General features: G+C 42.6%; 1 protein-coding gene across 1 annotated transcript; it reads right to left on the bottom strand.

The window, feature by feature from the left end:
- Window positions 1-3865: 3865 nt before the first annotated feature.
- Window positions 3866-23586, bottom strand: LOC140549615 (uncharacterized). Its single transcript, XM_072673365.1, has 16 exons — window positions 23481-23586; window positions 22401-22472; window positions 21816-21901; window positions 21596-21673; window positions 21311-21427; window positions 19531-19647; window positions 17570-17686; window positions 16647-16692; window positions 16209-16428; window positions 13411-15178; window positions 12956-13129; window positions 10492-10665; window positions 8661-8834; window positions 8075-8248; window positions 7613-7659; window positions 3866-4873 (listed from the first exon to the last, which is right to left on the bottom strand). Exons 2-16 carry the CDS (start codon window positions 22452-22454, stop codon window positions 4251-4253), a joined length of 3969 nt encoding a protein of 1322 aa, XP_072529466.1. The 5' UTR covers window positions 22455-22472; window positions 23481-23586; the 3' UTR covers window positions 3866-4250.
- Between the last annotated feature and the right edge of the window lie 1398 nt (window positions 23587-24984).

Raw genomic sequence — 24984 nt, forward strand, 5'->3', positions numbered from 1 at the left:
TACAGTCTCTCATTAGGGTGAATATTAATAACGCTCTAAATGTAGGTATTGTGATATACACTGAGGAGGAGGAGCTACAGTCTCTCATTAGGGTGTATATTAATAACGCTCTAAATGTATGTATTGTGATATACACTGAGGAGGCGGGGCTACAGTCTCTCATTAGGGTGAATATTAATAACACTCTAAATGTAGGTGTTGTGATATACACTGAGGAGGCGGAGCTACAGTCTCTCATTAGGGTGAATATTAATAACCTATCCCCTGCAGTTTGCTTACGAAACAGACGTAGGTGTGGATGATGCTATAGTCTACTTACTGCAGTTGGCATAGTCTCATTTGGACTAGAGCAGCACCACTGTGAGAATCCCTTTTTTTAAGACAATACAATCCAACCGCTCATGATTGCCTGGGTTTTGAAGACCCCAGCATATGCAGCATCAGAGGAGGAGATGCAAGAAAGCTCAACGGAAAAAAGTGACTTATGACCATACTGAACAACACATCACACCCACTACATGACCTACTAGTCAGACAGTGGAGCGCTTTCAGCAACAGACTGTAGCAAGGAACGGTACAGGAGATTGTTTGTTCCAACAGCAATCACACTGTACAGCACCTTATCACTGTGCCGGGACTTTAATGTACACTGCTCAAAAAATAAAGGGAACACTTAAACAACACAATATAACTCAAAGTAAATTAAACTTCTGTGAAATCAAACTGTCCACTTAGGAAGCGACACTGATTGACAATTTCACATGCTGTTGTGCAAATGGAATAGACAACAGGTGGAAATTATTGGCAATTAGCAAAACACACTCAATAAAGAAGTGGTTCTGCAGGTGGGGACCACAGACCACTTCTCAGTACCTATACTTTCTGGCTGATGGTTTGATCACTTTTGAATGTTGGTGGTGCTTTCACACTCATAGTAGCATGAGACGGACTCTACAACCCACACAAGTGGCTCAGGTAGTGCAGCTCATCCAGGATGGCACATCAATGCGAGCTGTGGCAAAAAGGTTTGCTGTGTCTGTCAGCGTAGTGTCCAGAGGCTAGAGGCACTACCAGGAGACAGGCCAGTACACCTGGAGACGTGGAGGAGGCTGTAAGAGGGCAACAACCCAGCAGCAGGACCGCTACCTCCACCTTTGTGCAAGGAGGAACAGGAGGAGCACTGCCAGAGCCCTGCAAAATGACCTCCAGCAGGCCACAAATGTGCATGTGTCTGCAAAAACGGTTTGAAACCGACTCCATGAGGATGGTATGAGGGGCCCGACGTCCACAGATGGGGGTTGTGCTCACAGCCCAACACCGTGCAGGACGCTTGGCTTGGGTACCACAATTTCGTTCCACCCCATGTACCACATGTGATGCGAATGACAATAAAGTCTCCTTGAATCCTTGAATCCTTGAATCCTTGAATTTGCCAGAGAACACCAGGATTGGCAAATTCGCGACTGGCGCTCTGTGCTCTTCACAGATGAAAGCAGGTTCACACTGAGCACATGTGACAGACGTGACGGAGTCTGGAGACGCCGTGGAGAGCGATCTGCTGCCTGCAACATCCTTCAGCATGACCGGTCTGCAGTGGGTCAGTAATGGTGTGGGGTGGCATTTCTTTGGAAGGCCGCACAGCCCTCCATGTGCTCGCCAGAGGTAGCCTGACTACCATTAGGTACCGAGATGAGATCCTCAGACCCCTTGTGAGACCATATGCTGGTGCGGTTGGCCCTGGGTTCCTCCTAATGCAGGACAATGTTACACCTCATGTGGCTGGAGTGTGCCAGCAGTTCCTGCAAGATGAAGGCATTAAAGCTATGGACTGTCCCGCCCGTTCCCCAGACCTGAATCCGATTGAGCACATCTGGGACATCATGTCTCGCTCCATCCACCAACGTCACGTTGCACCACAGACTGTCCAGGAGTTGGCAGATGCTTTAGTCCAGGTCTGGGAGGAGATCATCAGGAGCATGCCCAGCCGTTGTAGGGAGGTCATACAGGCACGTGGAGGCCACACACATCAAGGACATTACATCAAGGTTGAATCAGCCTGTAGTGTGTTTTTACACTTTCATTTTGTGTGTGACTCCAAATCCAGGCCTCCATTGGTTAATAAATTTGATTTCCATTGATGATTTTTGTGTGATTTTGTTGTCAGCACATTCAACTTTGTACAGAACAAAGTCTTCAATGAGAATATTTCATTCATTCAGATCTAGGATGTGTTATTTATGTGTTCCCTTAATTTTTTGGAGCAGTGTATATTGAGCCCTATTAGGGTGGGCTGCTCACCATCTCTGATCCCCAGCTGGACATTACTACATCTCTCTACTCTCTACATACATGCACCTAACACTGCACATGTATTAAATATCTGGTCATATGTGTTAATTGTTTTATTGCAGAGACAAGTTCAAAGTGCTACTTTAGAAAATGTAGAGGGTAAAACCTCCAGGGGATAAACGTGATAAAAAGGATGATGCGAAACAAAACGTCATGCTGGGAAAAAGAAGGCAGAGCGACTTTGATTTCCGGTACTCCGATAAAAAGACTTTGAGGGAAAATGGTCTCTGGTCATTTTAAAGAAAAAGAACAACAACGGGGAACGTTGCGTTGTTTTTCGCAAGGACATATTTTCTGAGAAGCCTGCTATATCTGGTTTGGTCAATTTTATTAATAGTTCTGATCAGAGGAGGACGGGTCGGGTCCCCCTTGTGAGTCTTGGTTCCTCCCAAGGTTTCTTCCTCCAGCTCTGAGGGAGGTTCTCCTGCACTGTCGCCGTTGGCTGCTCACGGGGGGTCTTCTAAATCTGACTTGACTTGACTAATCTGGCCAATGTGATGCTGATTGAGAGACAGATTTCTGCCTTCACGGTTTTCTGTTTGTGTTTGTATCCACGCTTCATTAATGTGTTTCACTTGTGGGCTGACATATTTAAGGAGGGCTAGCGCAAGCAGCCAGTGCCGAGGATTAATGCCTTAAAGCCATAACGCTGTTATACCATAACGTCGTAACGACCTTAAGGTCTGTAGACCTTGGTGTTTACTCCAACGGTGTCCAGTGTGGTATCTTAGGCACCGTGGTTCAGCGTGGGTCCGTTGGGCATGCCGAGAGCCTTATAGCTTAGAGTAACCTGGTTAGCTACCGCCCGGCTTAGACTTTCAGCTCTCTGCAGTCTACTCATCGAAAGGTTCTGGAAAGGCTCGTTCAGGGGACTTAGTAGCTTTTGGTCTTTGGTATAAAGACAGTCTCTAAGGATCCCCGGTACTCAGGAGTCGTTCAGGTTCGGTAGCGGTTCCCTCAGCTCTGGAGTCTCGTAAGTTCTGAAGCGCCTGACTAGCGCGGTTTTGTGTTAATGTACCTGTTTTCTCCCAGGCACGGCCTGTTGGTTTGGGTTAGTGGTTCCTCTAGCTCAGACCTCTCCCTGGCTCGCCAGCCTAGCCCTCGTCTCGAGTCAGCCCCAGGTTTGCTCTTTGATTTGTCCAGTTCAGTTGTCTCCTGTTATTGTTTTGTTCATTATTATCCCTGGTTAAATCTAGCTGCTTTTGTGTCTCTGTTCGACCCTGTTTCTTTCTTTAATAAACTCTCTCGCTTTGGTCCATCTCCTGCGAGTGTTCACCCTCTTTGAGTCAGTCCCAGCGGATCATGACAGTGGTAAAGTTTTTCTAAAAATTTGTTTGTTGCCATGACGTTTAGAAATAACACCCCAAAACAAACAACAAAAAAACACAAACAAAAACACCTCAAATGACCTATACCTATATATATTTAATATGAAGGGAAAAACCCACTTCTATAAGAACCCGTTCATCCTCCTACTCCTCCTTTACCGTGTTTTAAACTTGAATAGAGTCGTAGATGGTGGTTAATGGCAATTTGTTTTATTTACATACATACGTAATTATGTTTTATGAATAATACAAAACACACACACATACATATATATATATATATATATATATATATATATATACACACACACACACACACACACACAGTGAACACAGTGAACAAGAATGGAATCTAGGAAATCCCCATGTGCAATTAAGAGTCTTTTACTGTAAATAATATTGTTTATTGCTTTTTTAATTCTTATTTATATTGTGTATATAGTGTAAATTATTTATCCAATTTTTTTGTAACTGAGTGTCCTGCTATCCCTTTCTGCTGCTACACTGTGAATTTCCCCACTGCGGGACTAATAAAGGATTATCTTATCTTATCTTATCTTATCTTATCTTATCTTATACCTTTTTTCCAAATCCAGATCTTGAAGGTGATTCCATTCCACTGCTTGTCTTCTGCTTGTTGCTCTTGCCTTCTCGTCTTGTGTAAAGAATCTCACACACTGACGAATCATGAAGTCTAAGTCCAGCGTAGAGGGGCTCAGTAAAGCTGGTGGTGAATGTGTGTAAGTGAGTTAGTGTGTCAGTGCTGGGTGAGATGCTATAGAAAGACAGAGTGCCGGCCGGCCAATCCAGATACACTCCTACTCTGCTGGAGGAGCGGAATACAGGTATATCAGTTCTCTGATTGTTGTGCCAGGCGGAGTAACTGTTACTGTTGCAGTGCAGACTCCAGGACTGATCATTGTTCCCAAACCCACATTCGTTACTGCTTCCTCTCCTCCTGATGCTTCTGTATGACACTGATATGTCAGGGCCGACTCCACTAAACTCCACCTCCCAGTAACAGCGTCCAGTCATACTCTCCACACTCAGAACCTGAGGACAGTCGTGGGGTTCAAATCTGTCTGGATGATCCAGATATGGCAGATCTGTCTTCACATACTTCACCTTTCTGTTGTCCTCAGACAGAGAAAGTCGTCTATAGGCTGTGTTTGGATCCATAGTCAGATCACAAGCATCTGCACACAGTTAGGTTAAAGTTAGGTTTAGGTGTAGGTTATGGGGGATAAGGACAGAGTTAGGTTTAGGTGTAGGTAACTGAGGATAAGGACAGAGTTAGGTTTAGGTGTAGGTAACTGAGGATAAGGACAGGGTTAGGTTTAGGTGTAGGTAACTGAGGATAAGGACAGGGTTAGGTTTAGGTGTAGGTAACTGAGGATAAGGACAGAGTTGGGTTTAGGTGTAGGTAACTGAGGATAAGGACAGGGTTGGGTTTAGGTGTAGGTAATTGAGGATAAGGAAGCGTTAGGTTTAGGTGTAGGTAACTGAGGATAAGGACAGAGTTAGGTTTAGGTGTAGGTTATGGGGGATAAGGACAGAGTTAGGTTTAGGTTATGGGGGATAAGGACAGAGTTAGGTTTAGGTGTAGGTTATGGGGGATAAGGACAGAGTTAGGTTTAGGTGTAGGTTATGGGGGATAAGGACAGGGTAAGGTTTAGGTGTAGGTAACTGAGGATAAGGACAGGGTTAGGTTTAGGTGTAGGTAATTGAGGATAAGGACAGGGTTAGGTTTAGGTGTAGGTAATTGAGGATAAGGAAGCGTTAGGTTTAGGTGTAGGTAACTGAGGATAAGGACAGGGTTAGGTTTAGGTGTAGGTAACTGAGGATAAGGACGGGGTTAGGTTTAGGTGTAGGTAACTGAGGATAAGGAAGCGTTAGGTTTAGGTGTAGGTAACTGAGGATAAGGACAGGGTTGGGTTTAGGTGTAGGTAATTGAGGATAAGGAAGCGTTAGGTTTAGGTGTAGGTAATTGAGGATAAGGAAGCGTTAGGTTTAGGTGTAGGTAACTGAGGATAAGGACAGGGTAAGGTTTAGGTGTAGGTAACTGAGGATAAGGACAGGGTAAGGTTTAGGTGTAGGTAACTGAGGATAAGGACAGGGTTAGGTTTAGGTGTAGGTAATTGAGGATAAGGACAGGGTTGGGTTTAGGTGTAGGTAATTGAGGATAAGGAAGCGTTAGGTTTAGGTGTAGGTAACTGAGGATAAGGAAGTGTTAGGTTTAGGTGTAGGTAACTGAGGATAAGGACAGGGTAAGGTTTAGGTGTAGGTAACTGAGGATAAGGACAGGGTAAGGTTTAGGTGTAGGTAACTGAGGATAAGGACAGGGTAAGGTTTAGGTGTAGGTTATGGGGGATAAAGACAGGGTAAGGTTTAGGTGTAGGTTATGGGGGATAAGGACAGAGTTAGGTTTAGGTGTAGGTTATGGGGGATAAGGACAGAGTTAGGTTTAGGTGTAGGTTATGGTGGATAAGGACAGAGTTAGGTTTAGGTGTAGGTTATGGAGGATAAGGACAGGGTAAGGTTTAGGTGTAGGTTATGGTGGATAAGGACAGGGTAAGGTTTAGGTGTAGGTTATGGAGGGTAAGGACAGGGTAAGGTTTAGGTGTAGGTTATGGGGAATAAGGACAGAGTTAGGTTTAGGTGTAGGTTATGGGGATAAGGACAGAGTTAGGTTTAGGTGTAGGTTATGGAGGATAAGGACAGAGTTAGGTTTAGGTGTAGGTAACTGAGGATAAGGACAGGGTTAGGTTTAGGTGTAGGTAATTGAGGATAAGGAAGCGTTAGGTTTAGGTGTAGGTAACTGAGGATAAGGACAGGGTTGGGTTTAGGTGTAGGTAATTGAGGATAAGGAAGCGTTAGGTTTAGGTGTAGGTAACTGAGGATAAGGACAGGGTTAGGTTTAGGTGTACGTAACTGAGGATAAGGACAGGGTTAGGTTTAGGTGTAGGTAACTGAGGATAAGGACGGGGTTAGGTTTAGGTGTAGGTAATTGAGGATAAGGAAGCGTTAGGTTTAGGTGTAGGTAACTGAGGATAAGGACAGGGTTGGGTTTAGGTGTAGATAATTGAGGATAAGGAAGCGTTAGGTTTAGGTGTAGGTAACTGAGGATAAGGACAGGGTAAGGTTTAGGTGTAGGTAACTGAGGATAAGGACAGGGTAAGGTTTAGGTGTAGGTAACTGAGGATAAGGACGGGGTTAGGTTTAGGTGTAGGTAATTGAGGATAAGGAAGCGTTAGGTTTAGGTGTAGGTAACTGAGGATAAGGACAGGGTTGGGTTTAGGTGTAGGTAATTGAGGATAAGGAAGCGTTAGGTTTAGGTGTAGGTAATTGAGGATAAGGAAGCGTTAGGTTTAGGTGTAGGTAACTGAGGATAAGGACAGGGTAAGGTTTAGGTGTAGGTAACTGAGGATAAGGACAGGGTAAGGTTTGGGTGAGGTTATGGGGGATAAAGACAGGGTAAGGTTTAGGTGTAGGTTATGGGGGATAAGGACAGAGTTAGGTTTAGGTGTAGGTTATGGGGGATAAGGACAGAGTTAGGTTTAGGTGTAGGTTATGGTGGATAAGGACAGAGTTAGGTTTAGGTGTAGGTTATGGTGGATAAGGACAGGGTAAGGTTTAGGTGTAGGTAACTGAGGATAAGGCCAGGGTTAGGATTAGGTGTAGGTTATGGGGGATAAGGACAGAGTTAGGTTTAGGTGTAGGTTATGGAGGATAAGGACAGGGTAAGGTTTAGGTGTAGGTAACTGAGGATAAGGCCAGGGTTAGGATTAGGTGTAGGTTATGGGGGATAAGGACAGGGTTAGGATTAGGTAGGTAAGTCAAGTAGATTTTTGTTGCATTATTTGGCCACAATAATGTAAAGATCGATGTTGGTCTTCACTAATGTACAGTAAAAGAAGTGTATGAGCGTGTCTTACATTTCTTTTGTCCTGGATTTATCCTGGTCTTTCCTCCAAACTCCAACCTAATCACACACACAATAACACATAAAAATGACCATTCTGTTTACTTGGAAATCTTTCCTGTGCATCTCTCCTATTAGCCATTTTAATAACCATGTAGTATGTGATTTGGCAACTGAACTTTTCAACCAACCTTCACTCTAAGTAAATCCAAACAATTTTGTAGCCAATGTCTAAGCTGAATTAATTAAAAGAACAATCATTCACCAATCCAATCAATATTAACTTTTAACCAGTGTCTATCTATTAAATGCACTTAGAACTTTCAACTACTGGCTGTTCCGAACGAATCCCCCTGCTTTAAATGAATGAAGTCATGCCTACTCCAAATTAATCAAAATAATCAAATCCAAACAGTGCCCCTAATACTCACTGCAGTTTCTGCTGTGAGCTGTGTGTAGAATCAACTGTACTCACTGTAGTTTCTCAAGTTTGCAGTGTGGATCCTTCAGTAGATCAGACAGCAGCTTCACTCCGGACTCTTCAGGATGATTATAGGTCAGATCCAGTTCTCTAAGGTGGGAGGGGTTTGATTTCAGAGCTAAAGCCAGAGAAGAACAGCCTTTCTCTGTAACCATACAGCTGGATAATCTGCAGAAAGTAATCGAAAAGAGGGAAAGACGACATTTACACAGATAAAAAAACAAGCAGTACAAACAGACAGCACAACATTAAGTGAAACATGCATAAAGCTCTGATTGGAAACCGAATAAAAGCACAATAATATTGCCCTGCCCATGATAAATTTGCAACATCTGCAATAATTCCACACATCTCTTTTTTTTCCCTCGTGGTATCCATGCAGAAATGTGAATACGTTCTTATTTCTCCCTTTCTATGGGTTCACCATTCACATCCTGGAGGCTCATCGTTTATTCACAATACTTGGGGGGGGGGTATATCAAGAGGTGCAATAATTCCATAACCAGTAAAATATGTCATTTTTACATTAAGTTTGTTCTTCTTGTATTTTTACTGAGGGATAAATCTACAGAACTCTCACCTGAGTGTCTCCAGTTTACAGTGTGAACTCATCAGTCCAGCAGAGAGCAGCTCCACTCCTGAGTCCTGCAGGTCATTGTTACTGAGGTCCAGATCTCTCAGGGAAGAGTTCGCTGATTGTAGAGCAGATCCCAGATGTTCACAGGAGGACTTGGTGAGATAACAGCTACCAAGTCTAAGAGTAAAAATGATACATCTTCATATGAGTATATTACTTGATGAAGCAGCAGAGGTCAAACAATATAGGTTAATATACATACTGCCGTTATCAGTATACGACCCATCCATCCTTTGCTATGGAGGTGGCTGAGGTTCTTGTATCTTTTAGGTGTATTAATGCAGAAAGGACATTTGTGGGTCATGTAAAGGGCCAGCTTTACCACATATTTTAGATAATGACAAACCCGCATCATAGTGGTCTAGAATTGCCTTGTATGATGTTTCCTATTGGTTGGAGTGTTTAATGGCACCTACTTTATGTGTCTTCAATTGGCTAATTCATCTTTGCATTTAGATTTTTTTTATTTATAAAAAAAACTCCTCTTTGGTGTGATGTGTGCCAAGCACCCAGTGCAGGATATGCCATATAATTGAAATAATCAGTATCCTGATTTGTTGTATGGCTGTTATGTTGTGCACTTTGAGTCTGAGTCAAATCTTGACTCTCTGGGCTGTGAGTCTGTTTTGAGTGTCCAGGTTGTCCAAGTCAGGTCTGAAGTGTCTGAGCCAATCAAGTCTTAAATCTCTGGATGTGAGGGCAAGTTGAGTTTCCTATTCTGACCACAGCCTGCAATTTAGCCACAGGAGTATCACTGTGATTCACTGTGATTCCAGTGATTCCAAGTTACATCAAATACTCACTGCTCTGCTCAGGTGCTCCGAGCTGCACTCCACACCTATAATACACCAATTCAGGAGCATCTGCAACATTACTTATCTATTTAAGAGTATTTGAGGTAGATTAGGTAGATCTCTCCGATTCTTAATGTAGTTCCTTTGTAAGTCAGCTAATGTTGTCAGGCCCTGGTTTAAAGAAAAGGAGCTTGGTGTTTATTTGCCTTTGAGGACAGTAACAATGATGATCATTGATATACATTTGATTTATATATATTTTAAACCTACCATACAGATACAGATACTTTTTTGGGGTGGGTGGGGGGTGAGGGGGGGATTTAAATTTATATTGAAAACAACACTAAACAAATCCTAAACCCATTCAAGAGAGATAGCACTCACAGCCAAGTGTTCATAATCACAAATTATTTATGGTTTCATGATTGAGATGAAATCTGTACAGATCACAATATCAGTTATTGTATTAAGTATTTCTATAGCTTTCATGAACTCTACAGTAATATTACAGTAAAAATAATTACAATAAAATTCCATAATTGTTCCAGATTGAGGTGGATAATTTTTGTTCAGAGCAGTAATACCTTTCAGTATAGGTTTAATTAATTCATCCATTTAAGTAACTATTTTATTTTGACAAAATCACCATGTTTATTTAATTTATATAGTTTTTTTATTGCAGACTTATTTCTGTACTCCAGCATCACAAGTGGTTTTGCAGTGTGCTGTCTAAAAACTTAGTGTGTGTGTGTGTGTGTGAGTGTATATATGTATATATATAATTTTCTTTTCCCTCGTGGTATCCATGCAGAAATGTGAATACGTTCTTATTTCTCCCTTTCTATGGGTTCACCATTCACATCCTGAAGGCTCATAGTTTATTCACAATACTTGGGGGGGGGGGGGTAAAATATGTCATTTTTACATTAAGTTTGTTCTTCTTGTATTTTTACTGAGGGATAAATCTACAGAACTCTCACCTGAGTGTCTCCAGTTTACAGTGTGAACTCATCAGTCCAGCAGAGAGCAGCTCCACTCCTGAGTCCTGCAGGTCATTGTTACTGAGGTCCAGATCTCTCAGGGAAGAGTTCGCTGATTGTAGAGCAGATCCCAGATGTTCACAGGAGGACTTGGTGAGATAACAGCTACCAAGTCTAAGAGTAAAAATGATACATCTTCATATGAGTATATTACTTGATGAAGCAGCAGAGGTCAAACAATATAGGTTAATATACATACTGCCGTTATCAGTATACGACCCATCCATCCTTTGCTATGGAGGTGGCTGAGGTTCTTGTATCTTTTAGGTGCATTAATGCAGAAAGGACATTTGTGGGTCATGTAAAGGGCCAGCTTTACCACATATTTTAGATAATGACAAAAAAAGGGCCCAACAGTGGCAAGTTTTTCTATAGCATTCATGAACTCTACAGTAATATTACAGTAAAAATAATTACAGTAAAATTCCATAATTGTTCGAGATTGAGGTGGATAATTTTTCTTTAGAGCAGTAATACTTTTCAATATAGGTTTAATTAATTTATTAAATTAATTTTCAAGTGGTTTTGCAGTGTGCTGTCTAAACACGTTGTGTGTGTGTGTGTGTATATATATATATAATATACATACATACATAAATACATACATACATACACACACACACACACACACGCATATATATATATATATATATATATATATATATACACATATACATACATATATATATATATATATATACACATATACATACATATATATATATATATATATATATACACACTGCTCAAAAAAATAAAGGGGACACTTAAACAACACAATATAACTCCAGGTAAATCAAACTTCTGTGAAATCAAACTGTCCACTTAGGAAGCGAAACTGATTGACAATCAATTTCACATGCTGTTGTGCAAATGGAATAGACAACAAGTGGAAATTATTGGCAATTAGCAAAACACACTCAATAAAGAAGTGGTTCTGCAGGTGGGGACCACAGACCACTTCTCAGTACCTATACTTTCGATCATTTTTGAATGTTGGGTGGTGCTTTCACACTCATAGTAGCATGAGACGGACTCTACAACCCACACAAGTGGCTCAGGTAGTGCAGCTCATCCAGGATGGCACATCAATGCGAGCTGTGGCAAGAAGGTTTGCTGTGTCTGTCAGCGTAGTGTCCAGAGGCTGGAGGCGCTACCAGGAGACAGGCCAGTACACCTGGAGATGTGGGGGAGGCCATAGGAGCGCAACAACCCAGCAGCAGGACCGCTACCTCCATCTTTGTGCAAGGAGGAACAGGAGGAGCACTGCCAGAGCCCTGCAAAATGACCTCCAGCAGGCCACAAATGTGCATGTGTCTGCAAAAACGGTTTGAAACCGACTCCATGAGGATGGTATGAGGGGCCCGACGTCCACAGATGGGGGTTGTGCTCACAGCCCAACACCGTGCAGAACGCTTGGCATTTGCCAGAGAACACCAGGATTGGCAAATTCGCGACTGGCGCCCTGTGCTCTTCACAGATAAAAGCAGGTTCACACTGAGCACATGTGACAGACGTGACGGAGTCTGGAGACGCCGTGGAGAGCGATCTGCTGCCTGCAACATCCTTCAGCATGACCGGTCTGCAGTGGGTCAGTAATGGTGTGGGGTGGCATTTCTTTGGAGGGCTGCACAGCCCATGTGCTCGCCAGAGGTAGCCTGACTACCATTAGGTACCGAGATGAGATCCTCAGACCCCTTGTGAGACCATATGCTGGTGCAGTTGGCCCTGGGTTCCTCCTAATGCAGGACAATGCTAGACCTCATGTGGCTGGAGTGTGCCAGCAGTTCCTGCAAGATGAAGGCATTAAAGCTATGGACTGTCCCGCCCGTTCCCCAGACCTGAATCCGATTGAGCACATCTGGGACATCATGTCTCGCTCCATCCACCAACGTCACGTTGCACCACAGACTGTCCAGGAGTTGCCGGACGCTTTAGTCCAGGTCTGAGAGGAGATCCTCATCAGGAGCATGCCCAGCCGTTGTAGGGAGGTCATACAGGCACGTGGAGGCCACACACAATACTAAACCTCATTTTGACTTATTTTAAGGACATTACATCATGGTTGAATCAGCCTGTAGTGTGTTTTTACACTTTCATTTTGTGTGTGACTCCAAATCCAGGCCTCCATTGGTTAATAAATTTGATTTCCATTGATGATTTTTGTGTGATTTTGTTGTCAGCACATTCAACTTTGTACAGAACAAAGTCTTCAATGAGAATATTTCATTCATTCAGATCTAGGATGTGTTATTTGAGTGCTCCCTTTATTTTTTTGAGCAAAAAAATGTGCTCAAAAAAATTGCTCATCAAGAGGTGCAATAATTCCATAACCAGTAAAATATGTAATTTTTACATTAGGTTCGTTCTTCTTGTATTTTTACTGAGGGATAAAAACTCTCACCTGAGTATCTCCAGTTTACAGTGTGAACTCTTCAGTCCAGCAGAGAGCAGCTCCACTCCTGAGTCCTGCAGGTCATTGTTACTGAGGTCCAGATCTTTCAGGGAGGAGTTTGCTGATTGTAGAGCAGAGCACAGAGCCTCACAGGAAGACTTTGTGAGATTGCAGCCAGCTCCTCTGTAAATAAATTTGTAAAATGAACATGCAGTGCAGTTACATGAAGGGAACTGAAATGAGTTAACATTATTTTCTGGATAATTTATTTTGCATCTAGAACTTTACTTTAAGAACAACTTAAAAAGCGGCTTTACATTTACAAATCATCAAAACAAATGACATTCATCACTGGTGTGATGTTTGCCAAGCATACAATATAGGATATATCATGTAATGTAAATTAATCTGGGAGTGGAATATGGTAACCACAAACAAAACATTTCTGAATCAAAAATACATACACAACTTCTCTGGATATTTTGACCACTGGCATCAACCTCAGAAGAGATTCCTCTGATTGATCATATTTACTCAGGTCAAACAGATCCAGCTGTTCTTCTGAATTCAGCATCACAAACGCCACAGCTGACCACTGAGCAGGAGTGAGGTACGCTCCACTGAGACCACTGGAACCTCCTCTGTTCAGGTATGTTTGGACTTCCTGCACTAGAGAATGATCATTCAGTTCATTCAGACAATGGAACAGACTGATGGTTTTCTCTGGAGAGGGGTTCTCCCTGATCTTCCGCTTGATGTACTTGCCTACTTTCTCTTTGCTATGAGAGCTGTTTCCGGTCTGTGTCAGAAGACCTCGTAAGAGAGTCTGATTGGACTCCAGTGATAGACCCAAAAGGAAGCGAAGGAGAAGGTCCAGGTGTCCGTTCTCGCTCTGTAAGGCCTTGTCCACTGCTCTCTTCAGAAAATGAGACATTGTTGACTTTCTCAGCATACCAAAAAACCCAGGTAGTTTCACATTTCTGCTGTTGGAGATGAAGGACAGGAATGCATATAAAGCAGCAAGAAACTCCTGAACACTCAGATGCACAAAGCTGAAAACCTTCCCCAGCTGCAGCCCAGACTCCTGTCTGAAGACCTGGGTGCACACTCCTGAGTACACTGACACTTCTCTCACATCAATGCCACACTCTCTCAGATCTTCCTCATAGAAGATCAGGTTGCCTTTTTCCAGCTGTTGGAAAGCCAGTTTTCCCAGAGACAGAATAATCTTTCTAGTCTGGTCAAGATCAACATCACTGTTTCTTTTGTACTTCTGGCTGCTGTGTTTGATCTGAAAGATCAGGAAGTGTGTGAACATCTGAGTCAGAGTCTTGGGGATCTCTCCTCTCTCTGCTTCACCCAACATTCTCTCTAGAACAGTGGCTGCAATCCAGCAGAAGACTGGGATGTGGCACATGATGTAGAGGCTTCTTGAGGACTTCATGTGTGTAATGGCTCTCTCAGCAAGGCTCTGATCACTGATCCTTCTCCTGAAGTATTCCTCTTTCTGAGAGTCACTGAACCCTCGTACCTCTGTTACCTGGTGAATACAGTCAGCAGGGATCTGATTGGCTGCTGCTGGTCGAGTAGTTATCCATAGGAGAGCAGAGGGAAGCAGGTTCCCCTTGATGAGGTTGGTCAGCAGCACATCCACTGAGGCTGACTGTGTTACATCAAATATGCTCTCATTGTTCTGGAAATCTAGAGGGAGTCGACATTCATCCAGACCATCAAAGATGAACATGACTCTGTAGTGATGATAGTCTCCTGGTTTTAAATATTTTGTGTCTTTGAAAAATTGATGAAGAAGAGCGAGAAGACTGAGTTTTTTAGTCTTCATCAAATTCAGCTCTCTGAAAGGAAGTGGGAATATGAAGAGGACATCCTGATTGGCTTTTCCTTCAGCCCAGTCCAGAATGAACTTCTGCACAGAGACTGTTTTTCCAATTCCAGCAACTCCTTTAGTCATCACACTTCTGATGGACTGGTCTTTAAAGAGGTCATTGCATTTGATGGGTGTCTCCTGTGTTGCTGGTCTCCTGGATGCTGCTTCAATCTGTCTGACCTCATGTTCATTATTGACCTCTCCACTCCCTCCCTCTGTGATGTACAGCTCTGTGTAGATCTCATTCAGAAGGATTGAGGTTCCAGGATTTGAGATTCCTTCATTAATCTTCTGGAACTTTTCCTTCAGTCTGGATTTGAGCTTCTGGTGACAGGAAGGAGCCAGTTCTAATTAAAACAGAAAACAGTAATAGTACATGTAAAATGTTTACACTTAGCTTTAGCATAAGCTCAAATAAAACAGCTCATTATGATGCCCTACAAAAGAATATTCACAGAATGAAACTAATACTTATTGTGAATTTAATAACTGTGGGATTAATAAAGGATCTTACCTTATGGTGCAATAGAAATAAATTGTTAAAAAAGAATAATAATAAATAATAAATTGTTATAATAATTCATCAGCAGGTATCCCAGATCCACACATATATCCAGACGTTTGTGGACACCTATTCTAATTAACACATTCAGCTACTTTACATTTACCTTACATTTAGCTGATGCTCTTATCCAGAGCGGTTACAAGGTCTCTCGTATTATAGAGCTGGACCAATGTAGTGTTAGGAGTCTTGCCCAAAGACTCTTACTGGTGTAGCGCAGCAAAGTCACCCAGGCCAAAAATCAAACCCCAGTCTCCCACATGGCATAATAGTTCACCGGCAGGTAGTGGTGTTGTCTGTTGCACCACACCAACCACTTTAAGCTGCACTCATTGCTGACACAGATGTGCAAATGCACACACACAGCTTGTCTAGTCCCTGTAGAGAAGAAGTACTGCAAATAGAATAGGACTCTCTGGAGCAGATCAACATCATGACCCTATTGGCTCCATGCTGCCTAATGCCAGGCGTGGGCTAGAGGGGTATAAAACCCCCCAGCATTGAGGAGCTGTGGAGCAGTGGAGGAGCTGTGTTCTCTGTTCTCTGAAATGATGGTGGAGCTCCATCTAGTACTTTAACGGAGAAGTTAGGGATGTTGAGGTGGGCTGGCAATCATCCAACATTCTGACCTCACTAAAGCTTTTATCACTGAATGCAATCAATCAAATCCTCACAGCAATGTTCCTTCAGAATCTAGTAGAAAGTCTTCTTCTCTGGACAGTAGAGACAGTTACTCTAACAGAAGCAGGATCAGCTCTTATTAATACCCTTAATTTCAGAAAAAAAAAACTATAAATAAGCAGGTGTCCCAATACTTTTGTCCACAAAGTATTCTGTAAGTCTCTTGGCGAGGTCTTTTCGATCCATGTTCCTCAGGACATTCAGGGTGATCTTCAGCGTCCCCTCTCTGACAATGCTCTGATCCTCCTCATTCTCCATCTCTTTCTTAGGGCATGTGGGGAAATCCTGACTCAGCAGCTCTGCAAAGCTCTTCAACTGATTCTTCACTAGAGAGATGACTTTGTGCTCCAGCTCCTTTTAAAATGGTATAGTAACAGAAATAAAGGCATTTGAGATTAGGCACTGAAATAAGACTGTTTTAATTAGAATAGAAAATATTATATTCTATATATAAATAACTAAAGTTTATAGTTATGTAAATAACTATAGAAGTGATAAGAAGTACATTATAATATGGGGTTTCTCAGGAAATTATTTATGCATTATATTTAACATTCCAATGCTTTTCATACCTTGAATATTAACTCCATATCTCCCCTGAATCTGTCCTTCAGAATTCTGCTTTCAAACAGAAGATAATGAGTAGAACATTGTAGACAACCTGAACAGCACAATCAGCAGGTACAGTGCCCTCCATCATGTTTGGGATATATGCATATATTGCTATTTGTCTCTGTACTCTGTACTGTTATTACTTTTTAACTGTTATAAATGTGTTTAAATTAGTTTTACAACATCCATACCAGCACAAATATTTTTTCTGAAAATGTTTTTATTGTGTTTACCCAAAACACCTTATTAAGAGCTGACTTTGATTATTTACAAATGAAAATTAACCAATGAAAGTCAGACATTGCTTTTCAACCATGCTTCAACAGAATTACGTTGAAAAACGTTGGACAGCAAAGTGGATGACATAGTTGGCACTCACTTGACACAGCATCACTTTTGCCATGGATTTGAGGCCTGTGCCACATAGAACACCTAGTATGCTTAGATTTTCCAGCAGTCCATCTGTGAGCTGTTTTTGGCTGATGTCAAAACTGTAGAGGGACCTAGCAGTGGTAAACATAAGTACTGGGGACTGTGTGTTCAGATTGGGTTGCAACAGCATTTTGTTGCACATGGAGTGGTCACTGTGTTGGCTATGTCATGCCACCAACCCAGAAGCGTTGTATAGTTCAGAGTCAAACAAAGAAAATATGCCATTGTCCAAAACATAATGGAGGGCAATATGTATTGCATTATAACCATTAAACCACAGCAACCAACTGAAAACTGTACAAGGTGAATAACTTAACTATACAGTAGAACATTGTACTGAAGAGCCATTGCACTGTACAGTTCAGCCTATCCTCTGCTGAGACACGCCTCACTCAGCTGGTAAGAGCATGTAAGGAACATTCCCCTACATCATTCTTATTGTCTCCTTTACCTCAGATCAGCAGAACTGTCCCCATCTCTGAATTCATCTGGAGGATCCATTGACTGATCACTCTTCAAGGACACATGACTGGGATCAGTAGAGCTGGGTCTCACCCTCTGAATCAGACTGAAACACATCAATGTTGGAAACGACTTCAGAGTCACAAACTCACTGTAGAAACGACTTCTCTTTAGGGAAAGGGTAATCAATCCCCCAGAGTAGCAGTAATCAATCAGTAGTAGTAATTAAACCTCTTTAAAATATATATATAGTATAGATATATATACTATACTACATACTTACATGTATTTCTATTTTCTGTAGTGTGAACTGCAATTAACGAACAGGTTTGTAGAACCTGTGTGTGGACAGCAATGAGAACCTGCATGTATACTGCTGCAAGAATAAGTAAGTGAACCCTTTGGAATTAGCTGTAGTTCTGCACTGATTGCTAATAAAATGTGAGCAGAACATTTTGTCTACAGTCACAATATAATTAACCTAATTACACACACAGCTCTACTGTTCACGTCTCTTATTCAGCACATCGAGTAAACATTCACAGTGCAGGCTAGAAAAAGTAAGTGAATCACTGAATTCAATGACCTAAATATTTCTTTAGCAGCATCACCTCCACCAAACACTGGCTGTAGATGCAGATATAATCTGCAAAGTGTTGAGGAGGAATTCTGCACCATTCCTCCCTGCAGGTGTGTTTCAGTTCATCAGTATTTTTTGGGATGGCCTGGGTTCACAGCCCTCATCATCTTGTTGAGTCATCCAACATCCCTTTAGCTCAAGGTCATGGATTGCTGCTCTTGCATGTTCCTGTAAGATGTTTTGATACACCTTTGAATTCATTGTTCCTTCAATGATTGGAAGGTGTCCAGACCCTGAGGCAGCAAAGCAGCTCCAAACAAGCATGCTCCTTCCACAATGCATTGCAAATAGTTCCACTTTTCCCTCATATGTCCATAGAACATTTTCATAATAAACTGTATTTATATTATCTTTTGTACTACTTTAATTTATTACAATTATTCATTCTAAATCTTTATTTAATTAATAAATTTATTTAATTGTAATATTTTATTTATTTATCTTGCTTCAGTGGGATATTGTTGATAATTCTTTTGTCAGAACTATTGAGGAACATCCAGATGTTCTTGGGTACGTGAGAATGAACTAAAGGTATATTTTAGACATTTTGGTGTCCTTCCGCGAGTACTATACTGATTCAGGGTTTTTCAGTCTGAAGAGTCTTCTGCAGGTCTTTGTTGTTAATCTTCTCACTTCAGTCAGGATTGGATGTTGTGCTCTTAGAATGATTTTAACAGGATGTCCACTCCTAGAGCCAAGAGCAGCAAACCTGTATTTTCTCCATTTGTAGACACAGGATTGATGTACATTCAGGTCTTTAGCGGCGCTGTAGGTTTTTCTACAGACACCAGCTGGAGCATGTCTTCTGAGGACTTCTGAAAGTTGCTTTCATTGAAGTATAGTTTGAACTAACCAAGCCATCTAGGGACGGCAGGCTTGTCAGATTTGTAACCAGACTTAGTGTGCCGTTGGACACATCATCTGTAAAGCCCACACTTCCAATCTCATCTCCTTAACTGAAACAACTTTGTCCACCTGGAGGAATCAGTAACACTAAGGTTCACTTACTTTTTCCTAGTCTGAACTGTGGATGTTAAACTCATGCCAGCATGCACATGATGCTAATATGTAATAAGTTACATTTCCATCAAATCAAGAGCTCTGCTTGCTTACTTACAACACATTCATTCTAAAATCTGTTCACAAGCTGCTCGCTTTCCCGAGTGAGAGCTTAGTCCTCTTAATAAGCAGTGTACTGAAGAGCCATTGCACTGTACAGTTCAGCCTATCCTCTGCTGAGACACGCCTCACTCACCTGGTAAGAGCATGTGAGGAACATTCCCCTACATCATTCTTACGGTCTCCTTTACCTCAGATCAGCAGAACTGTTCCCATCTCTGAATTCATCTGGAGGATCCATTGACTGATCACTCTTCAAGGACACATGACTGGGATCAGTAGAGCTGGGTCTCACCCTCTGAATCAGACTGAAACACATCAATGTTGGAAATGATGTCAGAGTCATGAACTCACTGTAGAAACGACCTCTCTTTAGGGAAAGGGTAAATGAAATTTCAATTGATATAAAGGATCTTGCATTATATAGCATTGCCAGCAGCATATCTGTAAGAGGGTAGTGATGTTCAGCCATGCTGTTCAAATCATCTGTATATCCCAGCTAACATGTCCATGTGGGGCCTGTATGGGGAGCCCAACTGGGAACCCAAGAATGTTTTGTCCACGGGTTCCATGTAGGCCCCAGATATAGATTCCCCTAAGGGTCAGTGATGGGGACAGGAGGGTATAAACATGGGCCTCAACAATGGGGTCCATTTGGAAAGTCCAACCGGGTCCCAATAACACATGTACAAACCCACTCAAAACCCATGCCCAACTGGAACCCACCTAGCCCACGTTTCACCCATGTAAGCCCCACAGGAGCATGCTGTCTGGGATACTTAGTACATGCATTTCTGTTTTCAGTGGTGTGAACTGCAATAATTGAACAGGTTTGTAGAACCTGTGTGTGGAAAGGTACAGTGGCTTGTATGTACTAGTTGTAATAAGAATGAATTCTGCCCCGCTGATGCCTAGGCGCCGGCCTAGGGTGCACTCCATCCAATTAGTACACACTGTATCGTATGAACAACTCACTGTTCTGTTATGGGATGTAACCACTAGGAAGAGGCCTACTCCTTTGGATAGGCTGCAAGGGTGTTTGTACTATGAAAGGCATTATGAAGTGGTGCAGGTGCACTGCGGAACCATGCTAATATGGTCTTCAGATCCGAATATAAGGATATAATATGTCCATGTTCACCTTATATTTAAGGTATGCTTGCTGGTCATAATGTATTGGCAATATGTTAAAACAGGTCTATTATAATTGTTTTAAGTTACAGGTTATGTTATACTGCAAACTCACGTTTATATAATCAATTATAGAACTTGTTTTTCATGAGGATGCAGTTGCGAAACCACTGGAATGTATGATTAATAGTGGAAGGCTGTGCCTGGCGGGAGCAGTTGGCTCTCGCCCTCGCATAGTTCCTCATTTTGTTAAAAGATAAGGGACGGGTTTAACCCTTTTCTGGTGAGAGTTGGCTGAGTGGAACTGCAAGTCCAGCTCGGAGGTTTATTGGGACAGCTGTCTCTTACCAGGATCGAAGGGCTCTGCCATTCCAGTGAGGGCTGAGTAACAGCAAGTCTCATTGTGAAGCTGAAAGTATTCTGCCAAGTTTGCTTTCGGTTTGTGTGTGTTGATTGTGAAATAAAGGGACCTTTTATACTGAACATGTGGAACCCAGTTATTTGACGATCCTCTCTTTGATTGAAAATTTCACAAAACATTAATATACATGTTTCTGAGTAAATCTATTAAATATTATTAAAGCTGTTTGTCAACATGAGGACAAGAAGGGATTCAATGAAAGTCTAGAAAATGGTTATAAGAGAACCAAGAACAAAACAGTGGGAGTCATCAGCCAAGCCTTAGTCTCAACAAAGCTGAACTGTTCAGATCATTAAGGAGTAGAGAATGTTCAATCTTTTACAAGATGGTGCAAAACAAGTTACGGCGGGATCTGAGGTATGTTCTCTATTGTTTGACGGGTGTGCAGCCTATCCTCTGCTGAGACATGCCTCCTATACCTCAGATCAGCAGAACTGTTCCCATCTCTGAATTCATCTGGAGGATCCATTGACTGATCACTCTTCAAGGACACATGACTGGGATCAGTAGAGCTGGGTCTCACCCTCTGAATCAGACTGAAACACATCAATGTTGGAAACGACTTCAGAGTCACAAACTCACTGTAGAAATGACTTCTCTTTAGGGAAAGGGTAATCAATCCCCCAGAGTAGCAGACAACACAAAAAACTATAACTATGACTAATAGCATGTCTTATGGGATGGGAGTAAGCGAGTACACTTACCTGGCTGGCCTTTGCCTGCATACTAGATCAAGACTGGGTGGCAGAGGCAGCAAAACCAGTGGTTGACCCTGTGTCCAGCTTGTAAAAAAATGCAGTTTTTTTTTACTTACAGCCAACTCAGCTAACCCAAATCTAAACTGTGATTGCCTCCTCCTCCAACAGTACAGAAGACCAACAAAACACAGGGGAAAACCTCATTAGCAGGTAGTGTAGCACTTACTTCGGGGTCCATTCACAGCTTGTCTGGCTCCACCCAGGAGTGAAGGAGAGCTGACTGTTCAGGTGAAGCCATTCTAGCGGGTAGATCTATAACAGATCACGCAGTCAACACACTCACCTCTACTTATAGCTCTAGCACACTGTCCAGAGATTTGATTAAATTCAGCAACAAGAGCATTAGTGAGGTCAGGGAGTTGGATGACCACCACCCCTCCTAATCATCCCCAACTTATCCCAAAAGTACTGGATGGAGCTCCTCCACCATCACTCCAGAGAACACAGTTCCTCCACTGCTCCACAGCTCCTCAATGCTGGGGGGCTTTATACCCCTCTAGCCCACGCCTGGCATTAGGCAGCATGGCGTCAATAGGGTCATGATGTTGATCTGCTCCAGAGAGTCCTATTCTATTGGCAGTTCTTCTCTACAGGGACTAGACAAGCTGTGTGTGCATTTGCACATCTGTGTCAGCAATGGGTGCAGCTTAAAGTAGCTGAAGTAGACTAAACTATAGCTACACAGCCCTCGGCAATAAGAACAGAAACCTGCCTAACCTGGCCACAATAATAAGTGACACTTGCCCCTTACCTGATGTTCCTGTACTTTTCCTACAACTGATGTTGTGGAGATATGTCCAAACATCCCTGCCCACGCATCGAGCTGGAGAGAGACAAGAAAGCTACAGTTAGCCCTAAGACACAGTTAAGACACAGTTAAGACACAGCTGAAAACGCAGCTAAGACCACAGCTAGCTTTCTACATATACAAACTGCCACCCAGCACAGCCCAGGAAATACATCAACACCCAAACTAAAAACATAGCCCACACTGGTAAGATAGCTGGTCAACCAGCACTTGACCAGCAAAGTGTATGATGCGTTTGAATCTGGTCATGCTGGTTGTCCAGCCTGGTGATTCTGGTCATGCTGGTTGTCCAGCCTGGTGATTCTGGTCATGCTGGTTGTCCAGCCTGGTGATTCTGGTCATGCTGGTTGTCCAGCCTGGTGATTCTGGTCATGCTGGTTGTCTAGTTTGGTGATTCTGGTCATGCTGGTTGTCCAGCCTGGTGATTCTGGTCATGCTGGTTGTCCAGCCTGGTGATTCTGGTCATGCTGGTTGTCCAGCCTGGTGATTCTGGTCATGCTGGTTGTCCAGCCTGGTGAATCTGGTCATGCTGGTTGTCCAGCCTGGTGATTCTGGTCATGCTGGTTGTCCAGCCTGGTGAATCTGGTCATGCTGGTTGTCCAGCCTGGTGATTCTGGTCATGCTGGTTGTCCAGCCTGGTGAATCTGGTCATGCTGGTTGTCTAGTTTGGTCAGGTTTATCATGTCTGTACATCAGCTAAACCTTCAACCTGAAAACATGCACTAATACTAGTCGAGCTAAACTGGTTAACCAGTTTAACCAGGCTGTTTGTCCAGCATGGTCCTCTCACGTAGACCCTTGTGTTTACCAAGACTTGTGGACCCACCCATCTGAAAGCAGTTCTAGAGTGCGGAGAGACAGAGAGCCAGAGACACACCCGAGCTCGACATCTGGAGAGAGTTTGATGAAGAAGAAAACGAAAGCAGGCGAAACGTGGTTTCAACAAGTCTCCAAACAAGCAACACACCCTAACATCCCCAACCCGACACAGTCTGAAATGTTCACAGTGAAGAGAGAAAGTACCTTCTGATGGTTCAAACTTTAATAACTCTTCATCCTGGCTCTACAGAAAGGACACGGCTGCAGATGTTGACTCAACCAGCTGCGGGTCAGGACCGTACTGTCTGTAAGAGCTGCGCAGCACAGATTACTGCGGGTCAGGACCGTACTGTCTGTAAGAGCTGCGCAGCACAGATTACTGCGGGTCAGGACCATACTGTCTGTAAGAGCTGCTCAGCACAGATTACTGCAGGTCAGGACCATACTGTCTGTAAGAGCTGCGCAGCACAGATTACTGCGGGTCAGGACCGTACTGTCTGTAAGAGCTGCGCAGCACAGATTACTGCGGGTCAGGACCATACTGTCTGAAAGAGAACACCAGCCACTCAGACTGTACACCTTCATCATATAGTGACAATCTAGCCACGCCAGCTGTTTGTGTACAATCTACTGTAGTTGGTAGGTTTTGTTGTACATTGTAAACACATCAATGGCTTAATCATTACTTTAGGAACTTTAGAAACAATATAATAAATGATCACAGACATAAATGAACCTGATTTCTGAAATAGAATAACTGTGCTGGCCCTCACTGCAGTGCTGTCTGTGCTCAGGACCTTAATTCTAAAATGACAAGAGCTTGGTTCTCCTCATATGGAAGACCAGCCATGGCAGCGAGCAGTCTCTCTCTCTCTCTCTCTCTCTCTAAAAGCAAGACAGGCCTTAAACATGTCTATAAATATCATAACCAGATATTAGAAACCACTGTTTACATGCATTATTATTGTTAATAATAATAATAATAATAATAATAATAATAAAGAATCACTGAAACAGTAAATTAGTTCAAATGAAGCTCTGAGTGGAAACACAGAAGCAGGCTATTAGTGTTAGTCTCATGATCAGGGAATCAGAGCCGGGAATCAGATATCAGCACAGTCTTCCTCTGAGAGCTGAATCTGAATTTAATCAGGTTGATTTTTCTGCAGATTAAAATGTGATGGATGATTTTACAGATGATGCTGCAGTTCTACCATAAACCCTAAATTACAGGAAATGTTCAACAGGAAGAAAACAGAAGCTCTTAGTAGAGAAATACTTCTACTTTTTACTTTAGGTACATTTAGGAGGGAGTACTCCTATACCTTTACTGCAGTATTTCTACCTGGAATATTTCTGCTGGACGTCTGAGAGTGTGTACTTCTGTCACCTCTGGTCAGGGCCCTGTGCAGTGCTAGACTATGCCTGTCGGGCTTCTTCTTCCTCTCAGCTGTGATCTCTCACTTCAGCTCTACTCACCTTGAAAACCCTCTGTTTACTCCTGTGTTGTTCCTGAGAGGCTGAGCCCTCCATTTTTACTGCTGGTTTATTTTTCTGACTGAACATTTCCTACTGACCTGGATCCAAGAAAATGATCAAGGTTGTATAAAATCACACAGATTTCTTCAGAACCTGAACCAGTTTTCCCTCAGACTGTAAGTGCTGTCACCATAACTACACCATGACCTAGTGGGTCAGTGTGCTGTAG

Source organism: Salminus brasiliensis, chromosome 2 (assembly GCF_030463535.1).
Source record: "Salminus brasiliensis chromosome 2, fSalBra1.hap2, whole genome shotgun sequence".
Classification (NCBI taxonomy): Eukaryota; Metazoa; Chordata; class Actinopteri; order Characiformes; family Bryconidae; genus Salminus; species Salminus brasiliensis.